This window comes from Apium graveolens, chromosome 4 (genome assembly GCF_009905375.1).
Source record: "Apium graveolens cultivar Ventura chromosome 4, ASM990537v1, whole genome shotgun sequence".
NCBI lineage: Eukaryota > Viridiplantae > Streptophyta > Magnoliopsida > Apiales > Apiaceae > Apium > Apium graveolens.
Window position 1 is genome coordinate 104,844,945 of NC_133650.1, and position 22,861 is coordinate 104,867,805.

At 36.4% G+C, this 22,861-nt stretch overlaps 3 protein-coding genes across 3 annotated transcripts; all 3 read right to left on the reverse strand.

Annotated features, from left to right (window-relative positions):
- Positions 1-3,739: 3,739 nt before the first annotated feature.
- On the reverse strand, positions 3,740-4,821 carry LOC141718821 (uncharacterized). Its single transcript, XM_074521200.1, has 2 exons — positions 4,675-4,821; positions 3,740-4,519 (listed from the first exon to the last, which is right to left on the reverse strand). The coding sequence occupies exons 1-2, from the start codon at positions 4,819-4,821 to the stop codon at positions 3,740-3,742; spliced, it is 927 nt and encodes a 308-aa protein (XP_074377301.1).
- Positions 4,822-6,586: 1,765 nt separating this feature from the next.
- On the reverse strand, positions 6,587-7,612 carry LOC141718822 (uncharacterized). Its single transcript, XM_074521201.1, has 2 exons — positions 7,174-7,612; positions 6,587-7,101 (listed from the first exon to the last, which is right to left on the reverse strand). The coding sequence occupies exons 1-2, from the start codon at positions 7,610-7,612 to the stop codon at positions 6,587-6,589; spliced, it is 954 nt and encodes a 317-aa protein (XP_074377302.1).
- Positions 7,613-15,805: 8,193 nt separating this feature from the next.
- LOC141718823 (secreted RxLR effector protein 161-like) lies at positions 15,806-16,318 on the reverse strand. Its single transcript, XM_074521202.1, has one exon. The coding sequence runs from the start codon at positions 16,316-16,318 to the stop codon at positions 15,806-15,808; it is 513 nt and encodes a 170-aa protein (XP_074377303.1).
- Between the last annotated feature and the right edge of the window lie 6,543 nt (positions 16,319-22,861).

Consider the following 22,861-nt stretch of genomic DNA (forward strand, 5'->3'; position numbering starts at 1 on the left):
GTTATTACAGTCTCCCCTCCTTAAAAGGATTCCGTCCCGGAATCAAATAGAAAACAAATAGGGGTACTTTTCTAGCATTGCGCTCTCTAGTTCCCAAGTTGATTCTTCCACATTATGATTCTGCCATAGCACTCTGACTAGCTTGATCACTTTGTTCCGAAGCACCTGCTCCTTCTTATCCATAATCTTTACTGGTTTCTTCACGTAAGTCAGATCTGGTTGCATATCCACCTGCTCGTACTCCACTATGTGTCTGGCATCCCGATGATACTTCCTTAGCATTGACACATGGAACACATTATGAACTTGTTGTAGGTTCGGGGGTACGGCTAGCTCGTAATCCAACTTCCCAATCCGTCTTAGTATCTCAAAAGGTCCAATGTATCTTGGGCTTAGTTTCCCTTTCTTTCCGAACCACATCCATCCTTTCCAAGGGAATGCCTATAACAGCACTAGGCCCCCTACTTCCTATGCTTTATCCTTCCGTGTCAAATCAACATACTTCTTATGTCCATCTTGGGCTACTACCAGCCATCCTCTGATTAGATCTATTATATCCTTGGTCCTTTGGATCACTGCTGGTCCGAGCATCTTGCGCTCTGCAACATCATCCTAACATAAGGAAGATCGACATTGTGTTCCCTCAAGGATCTCATAAGGCGATATCTCGATACTGACATACGATCTATTATCGTAAGAAAACTCAATCCGCGTTAAGAGACCATTCCAAATTCTTTCAAGTCTATGGCACAGACTTTCATCATAGCTTCTAGCATTATAGCTTTTTTCTTCTCAATACCCATTCTTTTCCAGTTTGTAATCGTTACTATCTTCCGTTCCTAATATTATACTGGTTATACTTTTGCTCGTTAGCCTTCTATAACCTTTTAATAACCACGTCAACCTTAGTATCACGAACGTGTTAGATTCGGAATACCACCGCACTGATACTACTCCTTTCTAGCTGCTTCTATCTTTGAAAGATTGATCCATCGTATAGAATTAAAAGAATTTATTGAGAGATCACTATGATCATGAACACTCGTTGTACAAGATGTACAATGCGAGGGTGCGAGCTGGTAGTACTCGCAGACATCTTTGATAAAGGGATGAAGGGGAAAGGAGATTCCTAGCCTTAGAAGGAAGGTAGACAAGACCATGCGAGGCACCCTGCCTCCATTCTCTGGATGGTTAAATCTGTAGCATCTCATGTGAGGGCAAGACAACGTGGCCCTCGAGCTGGAACTTCTCAATGTGCTCGGCCAGATGTTTCTGAGTAAGCGAGGTGGGCAGATCGCGGCAAGCGAGCACCTTAACCTCCTCGGTTACAGTTGAGCTCTCCTCCTCATATGGAATAATCTGTATTTTGATAATTATTTCACCTTCGAGCTCAGGCTGGGCAGGAGGCACATAGGGTTCAGGAGAAGCCGCGGGGACGTAGTTGTAGTTACAAATCTTAAATTGACTTGTAACATCTGCCACCTCCTCCCTCTGAGGAGAATCATGGGACCAATGCGAGTCGTCCTCTTCACCCTCGAGCCCCAAGATGGGATATTCTGCGGCTACGGGCTCCTTTCCCTTCTTCTTGGTGTCGTGGTATGCACTTCCCAGATCGCTGTCAGTGGGCTCTGAGTCGAGGTGAATGGGGACAAGGTTGTTGGCTGCAGCTTGCCTCAGGCGGGTTGCCCTCTCTTCTGTCATTTCTCTTAGAATCTCCTCAGTTCGTTCTTTATCCAAGGGAGCGGGCTCGCGGTTTAGCAGCTCCTCCACCCCAAGGGAAGCTGGTATATTAGAGAGATCCACATGCCTGTTTCTCCAATCATAAATGTTCTTCTCCCTGGTGTAATCCTCAGGGTTGGGGTCGAAGTGAATATTAAGCGAGCTGGAGCCTCCTGCTCGCATCGAGTTCTCGACTCTGGCAATATTCAGGGCCCCTTGGGGGGTGATAGCAGAGCCAGGAGAAATGGGTTGGCTGAGACTGCCAGAGAGTGAAGACAGCTCGCGTTGAAAGTCCTTCGAGCCTCGCTGCTCGGGTGGATATTGATTTAGTGGAGACGGAGTGGCTGAAGAACGAACCGGCATGGCAGAGGTGCGAGCCGGGCTCGAGGAAGAGCGAGATGATCCATAGGAGTGGGCTGAAGACGCACTCGACATCTGTAAAAGATGGTGAAAATTAGTGTGTGGCCCTAAAAAGAAAGCAAAAACAAGTATGGGGTCGTACCTAAGTGTCCTCACATCTCACACGGGATCGCACCTAGGTATCTAAGCGAGCAGACGAGCTCACGTCGCTTGTCGTGATTGTGTGTGGGCTCGCGTCGAACAGGTGGTGTGTGCTCGCATGGTGTGTATGAAGAACATGAATGAATGTGGATAAGTAAGGATCGAAGGGGTACCTGTAGGTGAAGTATAAGATGATCATGATGAATCTGTTCCCGGAGAATATCGCCGCCGGTTGACAGTTCTAGTGGAGATGATGATTTTCGCCGTGGTAGATCCTTGAGCAAATTGGGCAGAGTTTTGTTAAGTGTTCTTGGAAATGTGAGAAATGAATTGAAATCTCACATATTTATAGGGGATAAGAGAGAGAAAGGGGAAGCGACACGTGTCACCATCTCAAATAACGACACGAATCCCTACGCCAGCTGTCCAACAGCTGTCATGTGTTCAAACATATGTTCGTTGAAAGGCATGCGAGGCGAGACACGCGAGGTGGTTTGGTGTGACCTCGTGGGCTCGCACTTTCGTGGCCATAAAAAGCTAATGCTGGAAAAATCCTAGCCTCAAGATGCGACCATGAATTTTGGGTGGTAGTTGTTATGCCCGCTTTCGATCATGGGCCCTAGACAGGTCCTCATAGGTGCATTGAATAGCTGGACTCTTATGTGTGGGCTAGAATCATGGATTAATGTGACTTGGGCCAGCACATGCGGGCTGAACTCGTGACATGCAAGTTGGGCTCACACTTGTAAGGTAAGCTCACACTTGCCATCTGGTGCCCACACGTGAGGTGGGCTTAGATGTCCACACGCGAGGTGGGCTCAGGTGACTTTACGCGAGATAGGCTCAGGTGACAGCACTCAAGCTGGGCTTGGTTGCCCACACGCGGGTTGGGCTCAGGTGCCCATACGCAGGTTGGGCCCATGAGCCCACATCTTATGAAAACAGAGGTAACATTGTAGTACTCGAAAAGAAAGGTGGTACGGGCCGAGGTGACCAGGCCGGCCCGCATCGAAGGACTTTGTGTGCAATATGGAAAGTGAATCATAGATGACTGAGTTGCTCGTAGATTTCGGGGCCGACACGGGGTTATTCCTACAATTACGGGAAGAAATGCGGAGATGTCGTGAGATTGTAGGAAGCGTGTGGAGCCGGTCGAGATTTACGTGACTAATTGGCTGAAGGCCTGACTTTATCGTGGGCTTGGGCTGCATGGGTTGGAGAACCCTAACCCTAGCCTACATGACTTGTTCCCCAAGAACTATGTGAGGCTTGATCCCTGTAAATAGGGTACGTAGGCATTTGTATGAGACATGAGTCAACACTTGATAGAGAATAACAAACCCTATTCTTTCTTAATGAGTCAACATACGAGCTCAGCAACCACCATAAATAACCTTCCCAACGTACTTGATCCTTGTTCCGCCCATTAACCTCCACAACACTGCTATACGAAATTCTCCCCATAACAGTTACACTAATTTTAGATATTATTTTTTTTGCCACATAATGAAAAATTTCATTAAAACGATAAATCATTATTCAGTACAGTCTGGAGTTCCGGGTAAACACATTCCCCACTCCATATACGATCAGCCACAGAACTATTATGTCTCGCTAAGAAGTGAGCCACTTTGTTCGCAGATCGTTTAACAAAATTCAACGTCACAAGACGATTTTTAAGCTCACTAACCAACACCTTACACTCATCTATCACCCTCCCAAGATAAGATAGCTGGACAGATGAACAACGGATCGCTTGAAGCACCGATAGGCAATATGTCTCGACTATGGCTGGTAGCATGCTATGATTTTTAATCCAGCTTAATGCCTCCTTAATTCCTAAAGCTTCCGCTATCTCTGGGGCTATACGGCCTACTCTACATTTCGTATTAGCTGATACCAACTCTCCCTTATGATTTCGAGCTGCCATGGACCAACAATATGTATTAAAATTCTCAAAAATTGCTGCATCAACATTGATCTTAACCGTACCTTCATGTGGTTGTTCCCAACGCTCTTTGCCGTCTTCTTGATTCATGAAACCAAGAAAATTATCAAACGACTTATCTTGAGCATTCTGCCATTGGTTAAGAAGAGCCTTCGCTGACCTGCAAACCTCTGAGCCTTCTCCCCCACGCTGATTCCATACTATCTCGTTTCTGTTATGCCACATCGACCAACAAACCATGACCACTTCCTGCAGCTTCCTGTTAGTGCATTTTTGAATCACTACAGACAACCAATTGCTGAAGCTTGACTGATCATCCTCCACTGGACTGATCCCCAACAGACACCAACACTGATTAGCAAATTGACAAGATACCAAAGAATGATACACTGATTCTACCTCAAGATTACAGATAGGACTTTATTAATTACTACAACCCTTCTAGATAGTAGTTGATCCTTCGTAGGAAGAATATTTCTGATTGCTCTCCAAATAAAATGCTTCACCTTCAACGGAACTTTCAGATTCCAAACTCGCTTCCAGGGAAAATTATCGTTCCAACAACTGTTTTGTTTGGTCTCTTGAATAGCTGCATATGCAGACTTGACTGAATAATGACCAAGCTTTTCCCATTTCCAAAACCAGCTATCCATATCAGATGGTCTCAACGGAATTGATAGTATCAACTGAGCATCCCTTTCTGAGAATATATCTTTTACGAGATCAACATCCCATTCAATTTGGTTCGTAATCATCAAGGCATCGATTGTCCTGTTCCTTATAGCTTCATGATCCGTGTGTATGTAAGGATCACTACTAGGTAACCAAGGATCTTGAGTTATACTAATAGTTGTCCCTCACCCAACTCGACGAACGGCTCCTTGCTTTAAAAGAACCAGAGCTTCCATAATAACCTTTCGCTACTAAACTATCCATTTTAGTAGTCAGTCTCCAAGCTTGCTTACCGAGAAGAGCCACGTTGAAATCCTGTAACTTACGAAATCCCAATCCGCCACTAGATTTCTTTGTACACATACGATCCCACTGCAACCAGCGAATGCCTTTGCCACCATTTGAACCCTTCCACCAAAATTTATTCATGATTCTCTTCATATCAGTACACAAGTTCTGAGGGAGAAGAAACATACTCATGGCGTAATTAGGGAGAGTTTGAGCTACAGTTTTTAACATTAATTCTTTCCCTCCTCTAGACAAACATTTCTTGTCCCACCCCATCACTCTCTCCTGCAAACGATCCTTCAGAAAACCGAAGACCACTATCTTATTTCTCCCTATGATATTCGGTAGGCCCAGGTATGTTGTAGCCTCATCTGCTTCCTTAAAATACAAAATGGAACATAGCACCTCCCTTACACTCTGATCAGTATTACGACTAAAAAAGGCAGATGACTTATCTGTATTGATTTTTTGACCTGACGCCCTCTCGAAAATTTGCAACAAATCAACAATATGATCCACCTCATACTCATTGGCCTTACAGTAAATATATGTATCGTCTGCAAAGAACATATGGGTCAGACGAGGTGCACCCCTTGCCACCTGGATACCGCTCACCAACTTTCTACCTTCGTACTCTTTAATTAGGATAGATAAGCCTTCCATGCAGATTAAGAATAAATAAGATGATAATGGATCGCCATGACGAACACCACGTTCAGGAATTATAGACCCAAATTTTCTCCCTGCATGGCATATCTGGTACCTAGCTGAGCACACACAAGCCATTAGTAAATGAATAATTTGATCATCAAAACCCATTTGCTTCATTATTTCCTTCAAAAACCTCCATTCCACTCGGTCATACGCCTTGCTCATATCCAATTTTAGAGTCATCCATCCCGTTTTACCTTGAGTTTTACGCTTCATAAAATGCATCACTTCGTATGAAACCATGATATTGTCAGTAATTAATCTCCCGGGAATAAAAGCACTTTGCGTTTTTGAAATCAAATCAGGGAGCACCTGCTTCACCCTATTAGCTAAAACCTTCGATATGATTTTGTAAATAACATTACATAATGATATAGGGCGCAGATCCATCATGTTCACAGGATTCTTCTTCTTTGGAATCAAAACAATATTCGAATCCCCCATACCTTCTTCCACCTCTCCTGTCAGAAAAAACTTATGCACAATCTCTATCAAATCTCCACCAACTATACCCCAAGATTTCTGATAAAAGCCCGGGCTCATGCCATCTGGTCCGGGGGACTTGTCAGGATGCATGCTGAATAGAGCTTTCTTGACTTCATTTGCTTCAACCTGGGCTAGCAGACTCGCGTTTTGAACATGATTTATTCTTCTCATTACACCTTCAAATAAAGGGTTCCACACTGTTTGAGATGCTCCAAACAACTTCGTGAAATAATTCACCATTGTGTCCTGCAATCCAGACTCTCACCCTACTCTTTGACCAACATCATTTAGTAAAGAATCAATCTGATTAATCTTTCGACGATTCCTAGTAGCAGCGTGAAAATACTTGCTATTCTGATCACCCTCCCGTAGCCATAACTGCTTACTTCTTTGACGCCAAAATACCTCTTGCTGATTGTATATCTCATTTAGCCTATTCGAAGCTTCTTGGTACTCCTTCACTGAATTATTATCTCTTCTCCCCTTGGCTCGTCTCATAATATTCTTGCACTGATTAATTCGAGACTTAAAGCTGCCAGTGATTTCCTTACCCCACACTTGTAAAATTTCTGCACATTCAACTATCTTCTCCTGCATAGGACGATCCTGGAACCTATACCAAACTTCCTCCATAATCTGACGACACATAGGTTCGCGGAGCCACGCATTTTCAAATCTAAAAACCTTATTGTTAACTGAATACACCACTTTGGCAAGTTCAAAAAAGATGGGACTATGATCTGAAGTACTGAGCTCCAAATTCGTCAGCTTAACCTCTGTAAAAATAGTTACAAATTCTTTGTTCACTAAGGCCCTGTCTAATTTAACTTCTATTCAACTTTCTGTACCGTGCCCTCGCTCCCACGTATAAGGATACCCTGTTAATTCAACATCCTCCAATTCACATTCTTCCAACGTATCTCGAAATCCTTGAATCAGCCATGATGGGTACGGATGCCCACCTTTTTTATCCTCCTGCTTAACAACATTGTTCATATCTCCAATAAGACACCAAGGCAGCATCGACTGAGACTTCAACCCCTTTATTAGATTCCAAGTTTCACTTCTCCTTATCCTATCTGGCTCGTCATAAATTCCTGTCATTCTGAACTTACTCCACCCCCTTATATCCACCACTACATCTATATGATTCCTACTATACGATAAGAGCTGCACCTCATCTTGTCTCCTCCAAAATAAAGCGATACCACCACTTCTCCCCTGAACATCTACAACCACTACCCCTTCAAAGCCAATCATATTCTTAAATTTCTCTACAGTATCCATTTTACACAGGGTTTCACACAAAAAAACTATGTCGGGTTTCTTTTGGAGAACCGTCTCCTTAAGGAATTGAATAGCCCACGGGGTCCCAAGCCCGCGGCAATTCCAGCTTAATGTACTCATAATCCTTGGCGGACTCCTGTACCAGAGCCCGCCACCAAAGCGTTTTTTGAATCATTTTGACCCATTTCATCCATACTTTCACCATCTGAGTCCATATATAATTTTGCATTATCATTCGGCCCAATAAGATTAGACTCATCTGTTATTCTTCTTTTTTTATTGTCCACAATAACTACTCATTTTTTTAAGGGATTCGATTTACTTGATTCCGATAAAATACCTCCCAAATTTGAAACAGAAGAATTGGCGCCTATATCCTTATCAATTATAACTGTATCACCTTGATTATCTCTCTCCTCCCTTATCTGCACAACAAGCGGGATTTGTTTAACCGTGTGGTTTATTTCCCCTGACTTTGCGCTCGCCGTATTCCGATCACCATCATCCTCCTTGTCACATTCCCTTAGCCATCTTGAACCCACTAGCTTATTCTGCTTCCGAAAAGGAGCCCTCAACCATGCTCCATATGGCCTTACTATTTCCTCCTCAGGTGTATTAAAAAGACTGTTGCAGAAATTCTCTGAATGACCCACTATACCGCATATGAAATAGAAAGTTGGTATATTCTCATATTTGAATGTGATCCATCCCCATTCCCCTCCTGCCTTTCTAACCTTCATACGTCTTTTTATTGAACGTGTAATATCAATTGTTACTCTTATACGCATATAATCGCGCCATCCTTCTTTGAAATTTTTTGGACACGATTCAACATACTCTCCCACGTAATTACCAACCTCCCTCAGCACTCTTTCTGTCATGAGACCAACTTGCATATCATAAATCTGAATCCATAGATCAAGTTTGTTAAGATTTACTCCTCGGGGTACATCCCCTTCCTTCATGCGAGCAATAAGAAGCGCTTTTCTATTAAACGTCCATGGACTTCCACGAATGACTCTCTTTATATCCAGTTCATGATAAAACTGGAAAATGTATAAATTAACATCAATCTCTTTGACACTGACTCCTTTTCCAGGCTTCCAAATTGACGCCAACGTATGCTTCATAGCTGTAAAATCCACCACTCTTTCATTGATAAACCTTCCCACCAGACATAGATGAATGTTTAATCCCTGTAAAACATCATTTACTTCCTCGCCCTCTACTTCTTCGAACGCAATACCTCCCTCCTCCTCTTCCTCCAAAGATATATTATTCATTGCTTGAATAATGTTTTGTGATGTCGCCATCAGAACCAGATAAACAGAAAACAAACGAATTATCGAACCAAAAGAGATGATTATAAAATACTTTTGACTTTAAGTACATTTTATAATCATCTCTTTTGGTTCGATAATTCGTTTGTTTTCTGTTTATCTTGTTCTGATGGCGACATCACAAAACATTATTCAAGCAATGAATAATATATCTTTGGAGGAAGAGGAGGAGGGAGGTATTGCGTTCGAAGAAGTAGAGGGCGAGGAAGATATTATAATTGACCGAGTAATGTATATTTAACTGTTCTAGTGTACTTGACAAAACGGAGCATAGGTATATTTTAATGTCTTTGTAAATGCTACTATAAGATAATGGAAGTATTGTATTTGCAAAAGAAAATTAGATGTGAAGAAATTAGAACTTACACCGATGGGCCCTGTACGTTGTGAATTGTGAATACAGACCATTTGCATGCTTGTTTGTGTTTAAAAATAGTTTTATTGATATTAATACTATTTTATAGTGAGCTTCTTCCAGAAAGTCAAGAGGCAGGATATTAATGGATTAGGTTCTATGGAGTCCCCTATTTAATTGGAGTTCTTGGAGTCCATATATGTTATGCAAGTAAAATATAGCTTAAATTGTTGCAAAACGTATTATTTTTCGAATGATATTCTACAAATATCATAATTTTATTGAAAATCTTGCAGATTGCATAGATTTTACAAGTAGAACGTTACAAAATATATTATTCTACAAAACATGCTTAGTTTGTAGAACATAAATGTTCATGTTGCAGAACATACATATTGTACTTGTAAATATATGAGACTTGCATGATTTTATTGAAGTAATGATATTTGTGAAACATGTTTTGCAAGATAACACGTTTTAGAAGATATTTTATTTGCAGAATATAGATGGACTCCGAGGACTCCAATTAAAAGGTGGACTCCATAGAATTTTGCTCGGATATTAATATATGGTTTTATGTTGAGCTTCTGGGCGGAAAAGTAATACTCCCTGTTTTAAAATTCATGTCAATTTTCAGGAAATCATGTGAATTAAAAAAGTGAATGTTAGTGAAAAAAGTTATATTAATTACATTAATCTACTATATAATATATATGAAAAATAAATACCAGACCCTCAAAAATCGTTCCCTAACCGTTATTTAATGATGTTTTGTCATTATGTTATTGTACGTTCACTCATAAATAAATTAATATGATACCCACAAATAAAAATGATGACACGTATCATTTTGAATATTTTTTTTTAATTTTTTTTAGTTATATAATATATATTGCTTTATGTGAAATATGATTAATTTTGGAGATATAAATTAGAGAAACAGATGAATAAGTGATTAATTTGAAGTGAATAACTGATTAATATGATTAATTTGAAGTGAATAACTGATTTAAAACATTTTGTTTTAAATGAATATGTGATTGTGAAACAGATGGAGTACTTCTTTTCTTTGTAATAAGCAATCTGTTCCCTTTGCAACTTAGATCTTTCTGATTGAATCCAAACATCCAATATCCACAATCAAATACTTGTTTTTCAGTATTATTTGATTCAGATAATTAACTCCTTTACAGTTAGTGTTTTAATTGATAAATGTCAAAGGTACGCCTTCTAAAATTGTTGCAATTCTATTATTACTGGAATTATTTTTAAAAATCTGATTTACAGTTAGTTGTAATTAAAATCAAATATGTTTTCAGTATTTTCTTTAAAAAATAGTACATTTTGTGGGATTAGGTCAAAAAGGTTATATTTAGAAATTCCAAATATGAGTTTGCACAAAGAAAATAAAATTAAAAATTTAGCCCGGATCATGAGGACCGTAAAATATAAAGCCACAATAGCAGCTCACTATTATTTAACAAAAATAAATAAAATTAAATTTTAGCCCAAATTGCCTGGACCGTAATACATTAGTCCCGCCCAAAATATTTGGTCACTATGATTGGTTTAATCGAACTGAATTGAGTCAAGAACCGATAGATTTGTCTCAAGCTCGATTAAAAAGTTTGGGTTCGAATTTTAGCTTAAGTTCCACTGATAATTGAATTTCAAATCCGAACTCGCCAACTCGGTCATAAAAGGTTAGATAGGTTCGAATTCGGCTCAAAAATTCGAATTCATTTCACCTAATATTAAAAAAATTAAAATATGATCGATTTGGATCGAGTTTGATTCAATTACATATATAAAATAATAAATAAAATAGTAATTTTTATATAGAAATATATTTAAATTAAAAAAATTAAAAATAATAAAAGCTCGAAAATATTCACGAATTTTACAACTACGAGCCAGGTAATTTGAACACAAATTCAACTTAATAAATCATTTGAATAGCTCAAATTCGATTTAATTATTATTGAGCTGACTTCAAATATTTTATAAAATAAATTCGAGCAACTTACGTCCAACTCACTTACACCGTTATAGTTACAACTAACCCAAAAGTTGCAGGCCTACGGAGATAGACTGACCGTACAAAAATAGCCAGAGTCTGCATAAATGAGCTTACAAGTTAAAAGGTTGAACAAAGAAATTGGGTTAAATAATTTAAGGCCCAATGAAATATCAATCCCTTTGACTCTTTAACTTTTGAGCCCTTATTGTCATTTAATTTACATTGCCTTGTCTTGAGATCACATATATATTAATAAATTAAAATGTGCAAAAAGTTCAAATATAACTTTAGGAGTATTTCATTCGACTAGCTTAAATTTTTTAACTAAAAGAAACCAATAGAAAAGATAATATAATCTTCAAAGTTATTCAAAGTTATGCAATTTAATCTTCTGTTCTTTGCGCATAATAGTATAAATTGAATCGAATTTTAATTACTGTCAAAAAATATTAGCCAATTCTAATCATTTAGGCTCAAGTTACACATCCGGCTCGAAACTTCACCTAAATTACAGCTACAGCCCAGTTCGTAGACTTGTATTTTCACAATAAAATTTAGAAAACTTTGCACACTTTTGTTTTGTACTGCTAAGACTCTGAGCGGCGAGTGCTGCCTGTCATCAAGTTCTGTTGCAACCGAATCGACAGAGAAAAGAAAAAAATAACGAAAACGAGGAAGGAGCGCATGTGGTCACGTGCGTCACTTGTGAGTTGATGAAACAGATGGCTGTGGACAAAAAGTCTCGACCCGAAAATCTGGCCGGCCTGATACGGTCAAGCTCGGTCCGGTCCGGACCCGGACTTAGAGTCTCGACGGGCCCTATATTTTGAGGCAAAACCCGGCCCGACCCAGTCCGGTTAAAAACCCGGGTTTCAGCCTGACCCGATTAAAAGCCCAAAAAAATCCGGTTAAAATCTAATTATTTTAATATATTTTCTTATATATTTATGAATTCACATTTACTATAAATATAAATAATACTTTAAACACATATATTTACATATTTGTGATTAATAATATTATTTATATACTTCATTGCATAAATAATGAAAGAAAATATAATAACTACACTATATATTTGGATAACAATGAAATATATATTATTCTATAAACATGTTTATTTTTTCTTGAACTTAAATATTTTCAACGAAATAATGTTTTCATAAAATATTCAATGTAAACTAATACATTTTTACGATGATTCAGTTGCTAACATATGTAATTTTCGAAATCTCTAATAAAACTCGATCCGATTTAAATTAGAAAAAAGCACGTGCCGATCTGATCCGGCCCGAAAAAAGCCCGGTTAGGCCACCTCGAAGGCCCAAACGGGCTCTGACATTTTCGGAAAGCCCGGCCTGGTCATAATCAAAATCCGAAAAGCTCGGATTTTTTAAGACCCGGTTAAAACCCTGTCCGATGGGCCTTTTGTGCATCTCTAATTAGGGCTACTCATGGGTTAGCAAACCCTTTCAAACCAACCCTTAATTGGGCCGACCAAACCGAACCCGCCAAACCCATGGGTTAGTTGGGTTACATTTTCGTTGGGTCGATTATATTGGGTTGGTTCGGATTTTTAATTTTTAAAACCTTAACCCAACCCAACCCGGTATAATTGTTAAGTCCCAGCTCATTTCAATTATATATTACTGACTCCCAACCTATTTTGATTTCGGACACAACATGATACATTTGTGTTTGCCCATAACTGACTATGCACCAGACAGTAGATAAATGAACTAATAACATTAATATATTTTAAATTTAATCATAATTTTGGACTAAACTTTTTAAATTGAACGCGAGTAATATGTAGCGAATAATGAGTTACACTATAACAATGTGCTTTCACAAACTATTATATTAAACCAATTTGATTGGTCATAGTATTTATGCTTATCCTATATTTATGCGGGGTAAAAATAAATTTTGATAGGTGGTGAAATTAAGAATTTATGTTTCTTAAATCAAGACCGTATCTTTAACTTTACACTTATTTTTCCGAGAGTTGTGTTTGTTTTTAACTTTATATTTGCGGTATAAAATATGTTTATACTTATTTTAATATACCTGTAATAATTTGAATGATCATTTATTTCTTGTTTGTAACATTTTTTTATTATCTACTATTATTCTTATTCAACCCATTCAATTTAACTCTACCCGACCCAACCCATCACTCATATTATAGGGTTGGGTTATAATTTTTTTTTGATATTAATGGGTTAAAATTTTTTAAATCTGAATTAAATAAATTGGGTCAGTAAATTATCAAAATCGACTCAACCCAACCCAACCCAACCCACGGGCACCCCTATCTCTAATCCATCCTCCGTGGAAAGCTATCCAAGCTTTATCAGCATCAGCCCCTGCTACACGTTCAGCCTCTCTCCCATCACTGCGTCTGAATCACTATGCCTTGGTCGATATAAGAATTTATATATTAGAAAAGAAAATGACACCATAAAATATCGTTTGAATTTTTATATCAGCTACCCAGTTGTTCACGGCTTCACGCCACTGATTTGGCTAAATTATATTTAGTTGTCAACAATATTCCGTAAAACAATGTCCTGACCCGTTCTTTTACATTGACAACTTCTCCCTACTTTTTCAGGTCTAATTTTTTATTTTGTGCCGTTAAATTGATCAAAATTTGATCCAACTGTTTTTCTATGTCCATACTCCCTCCCTCCGTCTTTTTTTAGTTGTCTGATTTGATCAATTAAATTGATCTAAATTTAATATTATAAAATTAAAGAAAATAAAAAAATTATACCATTGAAAATTATATTTAATCTACTTTAATATATAATTTTCAGTTTTTTTAAAAAAATAATATAATAGTAACAATTTATCTTTGTTCAAAAATTAATCAATTTGATCGATTAAAAAATATGATAATTAAAAAGACAGGAGAGGAAGTGGTATATACGGGGTATCTGGAAATTTCTAGTTATGGGAACATCTTATAAATTTTGAGATTTTTTTTTTAAACTTGAATTTTTAGGGAGCATTTTTAAATATTAATGAAAAAATTAATTAATAATCTTTATTAATGAGTGAGACCCCTTTTAAGTGGTACACAAGTATTTATTTTGGTTTCACCAAATTTTGATATCACCAATTTTTAGTTTCACTTATTCATTTATGTATATCTTATAATTTTATTTTTGCATGTCTTTTAATTATACTAAAATTTTTGATTACACCCTTTATTCCTTAATGTATATCTTATACTTTTATATGTCTTATGATTCTATTAAGTATGATTTTATTTTTGTTATCTTATATTTCTACGTGTATTATTATTCTATAAAATTTGATTTTATTTTCGTTTCATCCTTTTATCTTTATCCTTTGTATTCCTAATTCTCTTCTCTATTGATAGTTCAATATATTATACGTACTATAACGAAAGTACTATATATCTTTTTAACCTTGTTGAATCATATAATTTTTTAATATAGTTATTAAAAATTCTATTATAATTATACTTTTTATTTCTAAGCAACACTCAAACCATCTAATTTCATATATAAATATAGATACTGTAACAAACTCTTATTTGAAAATATATTATTTTTAACTGTTTTGATTTAGTACAATCGGTAGAATTCTATTTTTATTATATTTCTTGATTTCTAAGTATCACCCCGATATTCTTCTTTAATTTCTATATATTATAAAATATTGGTTATAGTAACAATAAAAGATCTATTTAAAGAACTACTATGTTTTATCGGAGAGAGCAATATGAGGAGGAGAAAGAGCAGAGAAGATCTTCGGGTGCATTTTACTTCTTACTGGATGTGGCTATTTGTAGGCAAAGAAGGGAACAAGTACATTAAATGAATAACAAATTTTCTACTCTTACGTGTAGCTTTACTATTTAACATTTATTTAACCTTTGAATATAAAAACCAATTCATAACACTCCTCTTTGAATGTTATTATATAATGAATCATAGACTGCCTCGTTAAAATCTTATCAAAAAACCCAGTGGGATAAAAACTTGACAAAGGAAAAAGAGTATAATTTTCCCTTGAAAAAACTAATCGATCCCTAAATTCTCTTGTAATAAATCCTTGAGTCGACGCATTCCAATGTTATATCGCAACTTCACAAATGTTGAATTTGGTAATGACTACGTGAATAAATCAGCAAGGTTGTCACATGATCGAATTTTTTGTACATCAATTTCACCATTTGTTTGAAACTCATGAGTGTAGAAGAATTTTGGTGAAATGTGTTTCATTCTGTCTCCTTTGATGTATCCTTGTTTAAGTTGATCAATGCATGCAGTGTTGTCCTCAAACATGACAGCGGGACTTCTTGTGATGTCTGGTAATCCACATGATTCTTGAATATTCTTGATGATAGATCGCAATCAAACACATTCTCTACTGGTTTCATGAATTACAATAAGTTCTGAGTGATTTGTTGAGGTTTCCACTGTAATTTGCTTCGTGGATTTTCAAGAAATGGCTGCACCACAATGTGTAAATACATATCCAGTTTGTGATTTGCCAAAATGAGGATCTGACAAATATCCAGCGTCTGCACATCTGATCAACTGAGATGTTGAGTTTTTCAGGAAGAATAACCCAAAATCAATTGTTCCACGAACATAACGAAATATATGCTTAATCTCATTCCAATGTCTGTCCATCAGAGCAGAGCTAAATCTAGCCAATAAATTCACAACAAATGAAATATCTGGCCTTGTACTATTTGCAAGATACATAAGTGCACCAATTGCTCCAAGATATGGGATTTCAGGACCAAGAACCTTGTCACCATCTTCTCGTGGTCGAAATGCATCTTTATCAGGTTCTAAAGATCTAACTACCATTGGAGTAGTCAATAAATACGATTTATCCATGTAAAATCTGTTTAAGACCTTTTCTGTATATGTAGATTGGTGGAGGAAAATTCCTGTTGACAAGTGCTCGACCATTAGAGTAGTCAATGGATGAGATTTATCCATGTAAAATCTGTTTAAGACCTTTTCTGTATATGTGGATTGGTGGAGGAAAATTCCCGTTGACAGGTGCTCGACTTGTATCCCAAGATAATATTTTGTCCTTCCAAGGTCTTTCATTTCAAACTCTGTCTTCAGGTATATGACGGCATCATTAACCTATGTAGTTGTTCCTACAAGATTTAACTTATCCACATATACAACAATAATCACAAAACCATATTATGATTTTTTGATAAAGACACATGGAGAAATTTGGTTACAAATATACCCATTTTTTTGTAAATAACGACTAAGTCCGTTATACCACATACGACCAGATTGTTTCAGTCCATACAATGATCGTTGAAATTTAATGGAGTATATATGACGAGGTTTCTTGAAATCATCAATTTTTAACCCCTCTGGGATTTTCATAAAAATTTCACTATCAAGTGAATCATACAATTCTGCATTAACGACGTCCATAAGACGTGTTTCCAAATTTTTTTTAGATGCCAAACCTAATATAAAATGAAAAGTAATTTCATCTATCAGTGGAGAGTATGTCTCTTGATAATCAATGTCAGGCCTTTGAGAAAACCCATATGCTACAAGTCGGGCTTTATATCTCATAATTTCATTCTTTTCATTTCATTTACTTATGAATACCCATTTATTCCCAACAGGTTTCACACTAATTGGTGTTTGGACAATAGGTCCAAATACTTATCTTTTACATAATGAATTTAATTCTATTTAGATTGCGTCTTTCCATTTTAGCCAGTCTTTTCTTCGACGATAATTATCTAGACTTTGTGGTTCAGGATAACAATTTATGTCGACACCCAATGCCGCAGAATACACAAATACATCATCAATTATAGCTTTACTTTAATCCCATAATTTTATATCATGCACATAATTTATTGAAATTTTATGATTGTTTAATCCCGTATCTTCGGGGACTGGAATCTCTCCAGGAGATAATACCACTTCAAGGATATTTACTTCTTCTGGAGCATGTGCCACTTCAGGGGCAATATTCTTTTTTTTCGTGGTGCAACATCTTTTGCACCGACCGGTCTACCACGCTTCAGGCGTATCTTTGATTCTGTAACCAATTCTTTTGTATCTGATTTTTGAATCGATATATCTATTTTAGCTAGAGTGTTTACTGCAGGTATATGAGATTTAGTTATATTTCTAGAATCGTTAAATGCGCCAGGCATTTGGTTTGCGATATTTTGAATATGGATAATTCTTTTAACTTCAAGTTCCCACTAACCGGTACGTGGATCTAGAAAATATAATCCTGATGCATTCCATGTTATTTCAGAATTAACTTTATTCGAATGTTTATCTCCCCTAAGGGAGGAAACACAAACTCGTCAAAATGACAATCTGCATATCTTGCGGTAAATAAATCTCCAGTTATAGGTGCCAAATATCTAATTATAGATGTGGAATCAAAACCAACGTAGATACCTACTATTATTTTAGCTCCCATCTTCAATCTCTGTGGTGCAGCAATCGGTACATATACAGCACTTCCGAAAATTTTGAAGTGAGAAATTGTAACGACTGAGAAATTACGTTTGTGTTATATCTTAATAAAGATGATTTGTGTGTGATAATATGTCATTGAGTGTGTTTAGTTATAAAACCCTAGCTGTTATATCCTACGTGTGTTCTGTTTTGTCACAATGTATTCCAGGTAATTATTGGGTGTTTTATTATAGGTTAAATGTTTTTATATCAAAAGTTATACGGCCCAAACAGTATTTTAATAGCTGATAATTTATACAAAATCATTGGCCTTATTTTGCCTAATATGGCATATACCATATCGATATTCCGAACATTCAGTCGTTTTACAAATTTCCTCATTTCGCGAAAAATGACTTTTACGGCCCCCTTCGGGTGTCAAAAGCCCCACAAAAATCACTTTTTTATTTTTATAGGATTATGATATTATCAAGTATCATTTTTCTTTGCATTTCTGTATTATTCACAATTTTTGGGATTTTTTGACATATATTTAGTATTTATTGGATATTTAAAAATTCAAAATTAATACTCAAAAAAATTTGTTAATTAAGGGCCAATTAATTTTATTTAGGGATATACTCAGGGCCTTAATTTTTATTAGGGGTATTTTTATTACAATTATAAATAACTGATTTTCTATTAATTAATTAATTAAAATTATAATAAAAATTCAGAAAAATCAAGAAATTCCCCAATTTCTGTGCAATTAGGGTTTTGAGTTCTTGGAATCAATCCTCAATTTCAACGTGATTCTGTTAACCAAATCAGTCATGTAAGTAATCAAACTGAAACTCTTTGAATCTACTTTCGATTCATGTTGTCAATTTCGTATTTAGATTGTTCGATATTAAAAATATAATTTCGGGTTTAAATTTCGATTTGGGTGTTTTTGATAGAAGATGCTGAGATGAATTTGAGTGTTATAGAGTAGTTAGATCATCGAATTTGCAGTCGATTAACACTAGTTTTGTTGATTTTTGTTTTCGTTTTGTGCTCGTCGAAAAATCGCCGTTATAGGCGGCGGTTTCGCATTTTTCCGGCTTCAAAAATGACGAGTGAAGGTTGGGGTGTTGTCCTGTGACGTTGGGGATTAAAAACGAAGAAAAACCAGCCTGGAATCGTGTCGTTTGGTTGCTGTTTCGCCCTCGCCGGAGCTATCGTGTAATAACCCCAATTTTTGAAACCCTTATGAATAGTATTTTTGCTGAATGAGAAAACTTTTCATGCCACACTATGTAGGGGTTCTGATATGGATATTCTGAGATTTTATTAGTACTTTATATGGGATATAAGTGTATGTAAAGATCGTCAGAATCCAAATCCGAACACTTTGATTTTTCCCGGAAATACACTAGATACGGAAAGATTTGAGAAAAAGGTAACAGGATAAAAAGGATTTAAATTAATAGATTATAGGAGAGGATCATAAAAGGAATATAATATATTGAGAAAGGTTAAGGGAACCTAAGTAATAAGATCCCGGGTATGATCCCTCAAACGATAAACGAAAACGAAAGTTAAGCGAACCGTATAACAGATCAGCGGTCATTAGGCAAACGATTAGGAAGTTAATCAAGGGGATTAGTGGGGATGATGTCATCCAACCAATAGAAAGAGGACAAGGAGGGGAGGATGACATCATGAGGATGACACAAGCATGACATGGGAAGGAAGGAGATGTGGTGGCTTTTTAACCACACAAAATCAAGGGCAACTAGGTAATTTACTAAAACAAACACAAAAATCAAACCAACCAAGCCAAGCAAATCATTTTTCATCAAAATCAAAAAGAAACCAAGGCATTGTTCTTCATGCTCTCGGCCAAAACAGAACCAGAACACTAAAACTGCTGTATCTCCTTCATTTCTCACTCAAATATTGTGTTCTATAGCTCATTGGAAAGGTATTGAGATGGCCTACAACTCTTGTTCACAAGTCTCATCCAAATAATCATGGTAAGACCCTCATTTTTACAGTTCTTTAAATCGGACTTTTAGAAACTTCAAAGCCTAACTTTGTGTTCTTAATTTCTTTGGAAAGATCAAGCTTGTAGGAGGCTCCCTAAGGCTTCCTAGCAACTTAACACCTCCCAAGGAAGGTATAAAATTCAAACCCTAGCCTTTACTTTATTTGTTAGTAAGTTTAATGGTTGGTGTTGTGAAATGAGAAGCATGGATTGTGATTATTAGTAGTTTGGTTTGATTTGGAAGTGTTTTGGTAATTGAAGCTTGATTATAGTTCATAGGTCTTGATTGTGGTTGTTTGAGTTGAAAACCTTGGAGATTATGGACTGATGTGGTATGGTTTAGGTGAATTTTTGTTGTATTGATGGTTATGAGTTGGTTGGTGGTTAATTGGAGTAGTTTAAACATTGGTAATCGCGTAAACATAGCCGTCGTAACGTCCGATTTTCTTTGGACTGTTTTTGTGCATAATATTAGGACCCGAGAACCCCCTGCTAGATTATGACCACTGCCATGATTAGATAGCTCATGTTACGAGCTTCGTTTTGATATGTAGTTCGTTCGATTCCGATGCACGGTTTAGGAGAAACGACCGTTTCAAGTAACGGCGTTTCGCGAACGAAACTTTTCCCCTCGCCTTATTTTGAAACATAGGTTAAAGACCAAAAAGGGTTAATTAATGTATGAAACATTTATGGTAAGTGTGTTAGGCAGTTGGTAAGACACTCGCGAAGGAATCGCTTTAAAACTCGTAAAGGTTAAATTATTAAAAATGGTGGAGCCGAGGGTACCCGAGTGACTTAAGCGAATCAGTGAGCGCAAAACAAGCGTTAGAGTCTAAGTTAGTTAAAGTATAGATTTACAAGTGATTTTGGTTTAATTCCAACTTACTTGTTGTTTATAGGTTACCAGACTCGTCCCGAGCCTTTTATCACCCCAAGTCGCTCAGGCAAGTTTTCTACCCGTTATACTGTTGTTGTGATGTATATATGTATATGCATTATCTTGTGATAGATGCATGTTGGTTAATTAGCAAATGTTGCGATATATTGAAGCATGCTGATATGGTATATATATGCATGCCTGTTTCGTATTCTTGCCATATATATCTGTTGGTTCATTTGATAATACCTATGCTAGAGAATAGCAGTAATTTGCATATACCCTTAGTATAAGGACCCAAAGGTGAAAATATTTTCTAAAACCGGGAGTCGAGGATCCCGAGTAGATTTTGTATATATGGATATGGATATATATACATATATATTTATATATATATATGGTTATAGTTTTCCAAACTATTAATCGAATAAGGTTTATTCGATAACTTTAACTTTATTTTATTATTGAATATTATTTCGAATATTATTCGAAGGCGTATGACTCCTTTTATTTATTTATTTGAATATTATTTGAATATTCATTCGAGGGCTTATGACTCTTTTATATTCTTTATTGAATATTATTTGAATATTCATTCGAGGGCTTATGACTCAGTTTATATTATTTAATGAATATTATTTGAATATTCATTTGAGTATCTATGACTCCGATTATTTGCTGAGATATATTCTTTATTTTATTAAAGAATAAGGTGTCAATAATCAAACTTATTTTCGATTATTCAAATAAAGATAATACTTTCATATAAGTATATCTTTGGTTATTTAATACTCGTTTCAAGTATAAGTTTTAATACTTCTACTCAATTATTTTTATAAAGATTATTCTTTATGGGAATATTATTTAAATAATAATATTCAGTCATTTTCTAAATATTCTGGGGACTGATTTACTTCATTAAATCAGCTTTACTCCAAACACTCTATAAAGTGTTTTTGAGTCTTCAAAATGATTTTTAAAGTCAGAGCGGATCCCAAAACTCATTTTTATATTTAAGATCTTCCTTTTTTTAAGGGGATTTAAATACTCGCTCAAAACCTGGGGAATCTGGCTCTGTGGTGTATTTTATATTCGCAACGAGGTTGCAGTTTTGGTAAATGAATTGATTACTTGCCCAATGTTCGGGAAGTAAGCCCATCTAATTGAGTCGGCATAAGCGACAGGCCGGGGTACGGTCTATGAAAGTGTAAGTGGCTGGGTGGCAGTCCATCAACGCGTAAGAGGCCGGGTGGCGGTCCAGCACAAGGTCCTTATGTGGCCAGGGTGATGACCGGTGGGGGATTCATCCATCTACTAGTAGAAAAGGTTACTTATTGGTATCTTTGCCTGATCAGCAAGATATCTGGTTTATGCCAAAATTCTTTTCCTTCCAAATTCATTGGATATTGCAACTCTGTTCATACTTTACATGACAGAGGTTTTCAGGAAATGTATGGGAGATATATATGAATATATTTATATATCGGGACTTAATGAAGTATCTCGTAACTTCATTATTTATAATGATATTCAAAGATTGAATCTATTCAAGTATTATCTTGTAGTCTCATCTATGTGATGAACTTTTGAACTGATTATAACTTGAACGGTGGTAGTTCAAGTAGTATTGGGAAAGATATAAGTATATTGGGGTATTTGGTAACCTCATCTTTTAAACTTATATCTAATTAATAATTGTCTTATGAATGACAAAGATTTTCAGAAAAACGTTGAGACAAGGTTAGATATATGAGATCACCTTGCAACGATATTTTTTTATACAGTTATACACTGGGACTTTGTGTATATTATGCATGGAAGAGGACTTCCAATATTTTGAAAAGTATATATGTATATATACTGAATATTTTGCGACTTCATCGCATTAAGATATCAAACTTGGTTCATTTCTTTTGACCAAGACTTTCATGAGTATTATGAGTAGGCTCATATATTGTAAATCATTATACATATTATTTTGGTGGGCTTGCTGCTCACCCTTGCTTTATTTCTTCATCACACAACAACAGTTAGGAAAGATGGCCAGACTCCAGCAGACCCAGCGCAAGCGCGTGGGAAGCGTCCCGCGTCTTCCCGTTGATGTTGTAGCTGTTATAGCTGCAGAGGTAGATCTATTGTAGATCAGACCATCTACTTTTGAGAATCAATTATG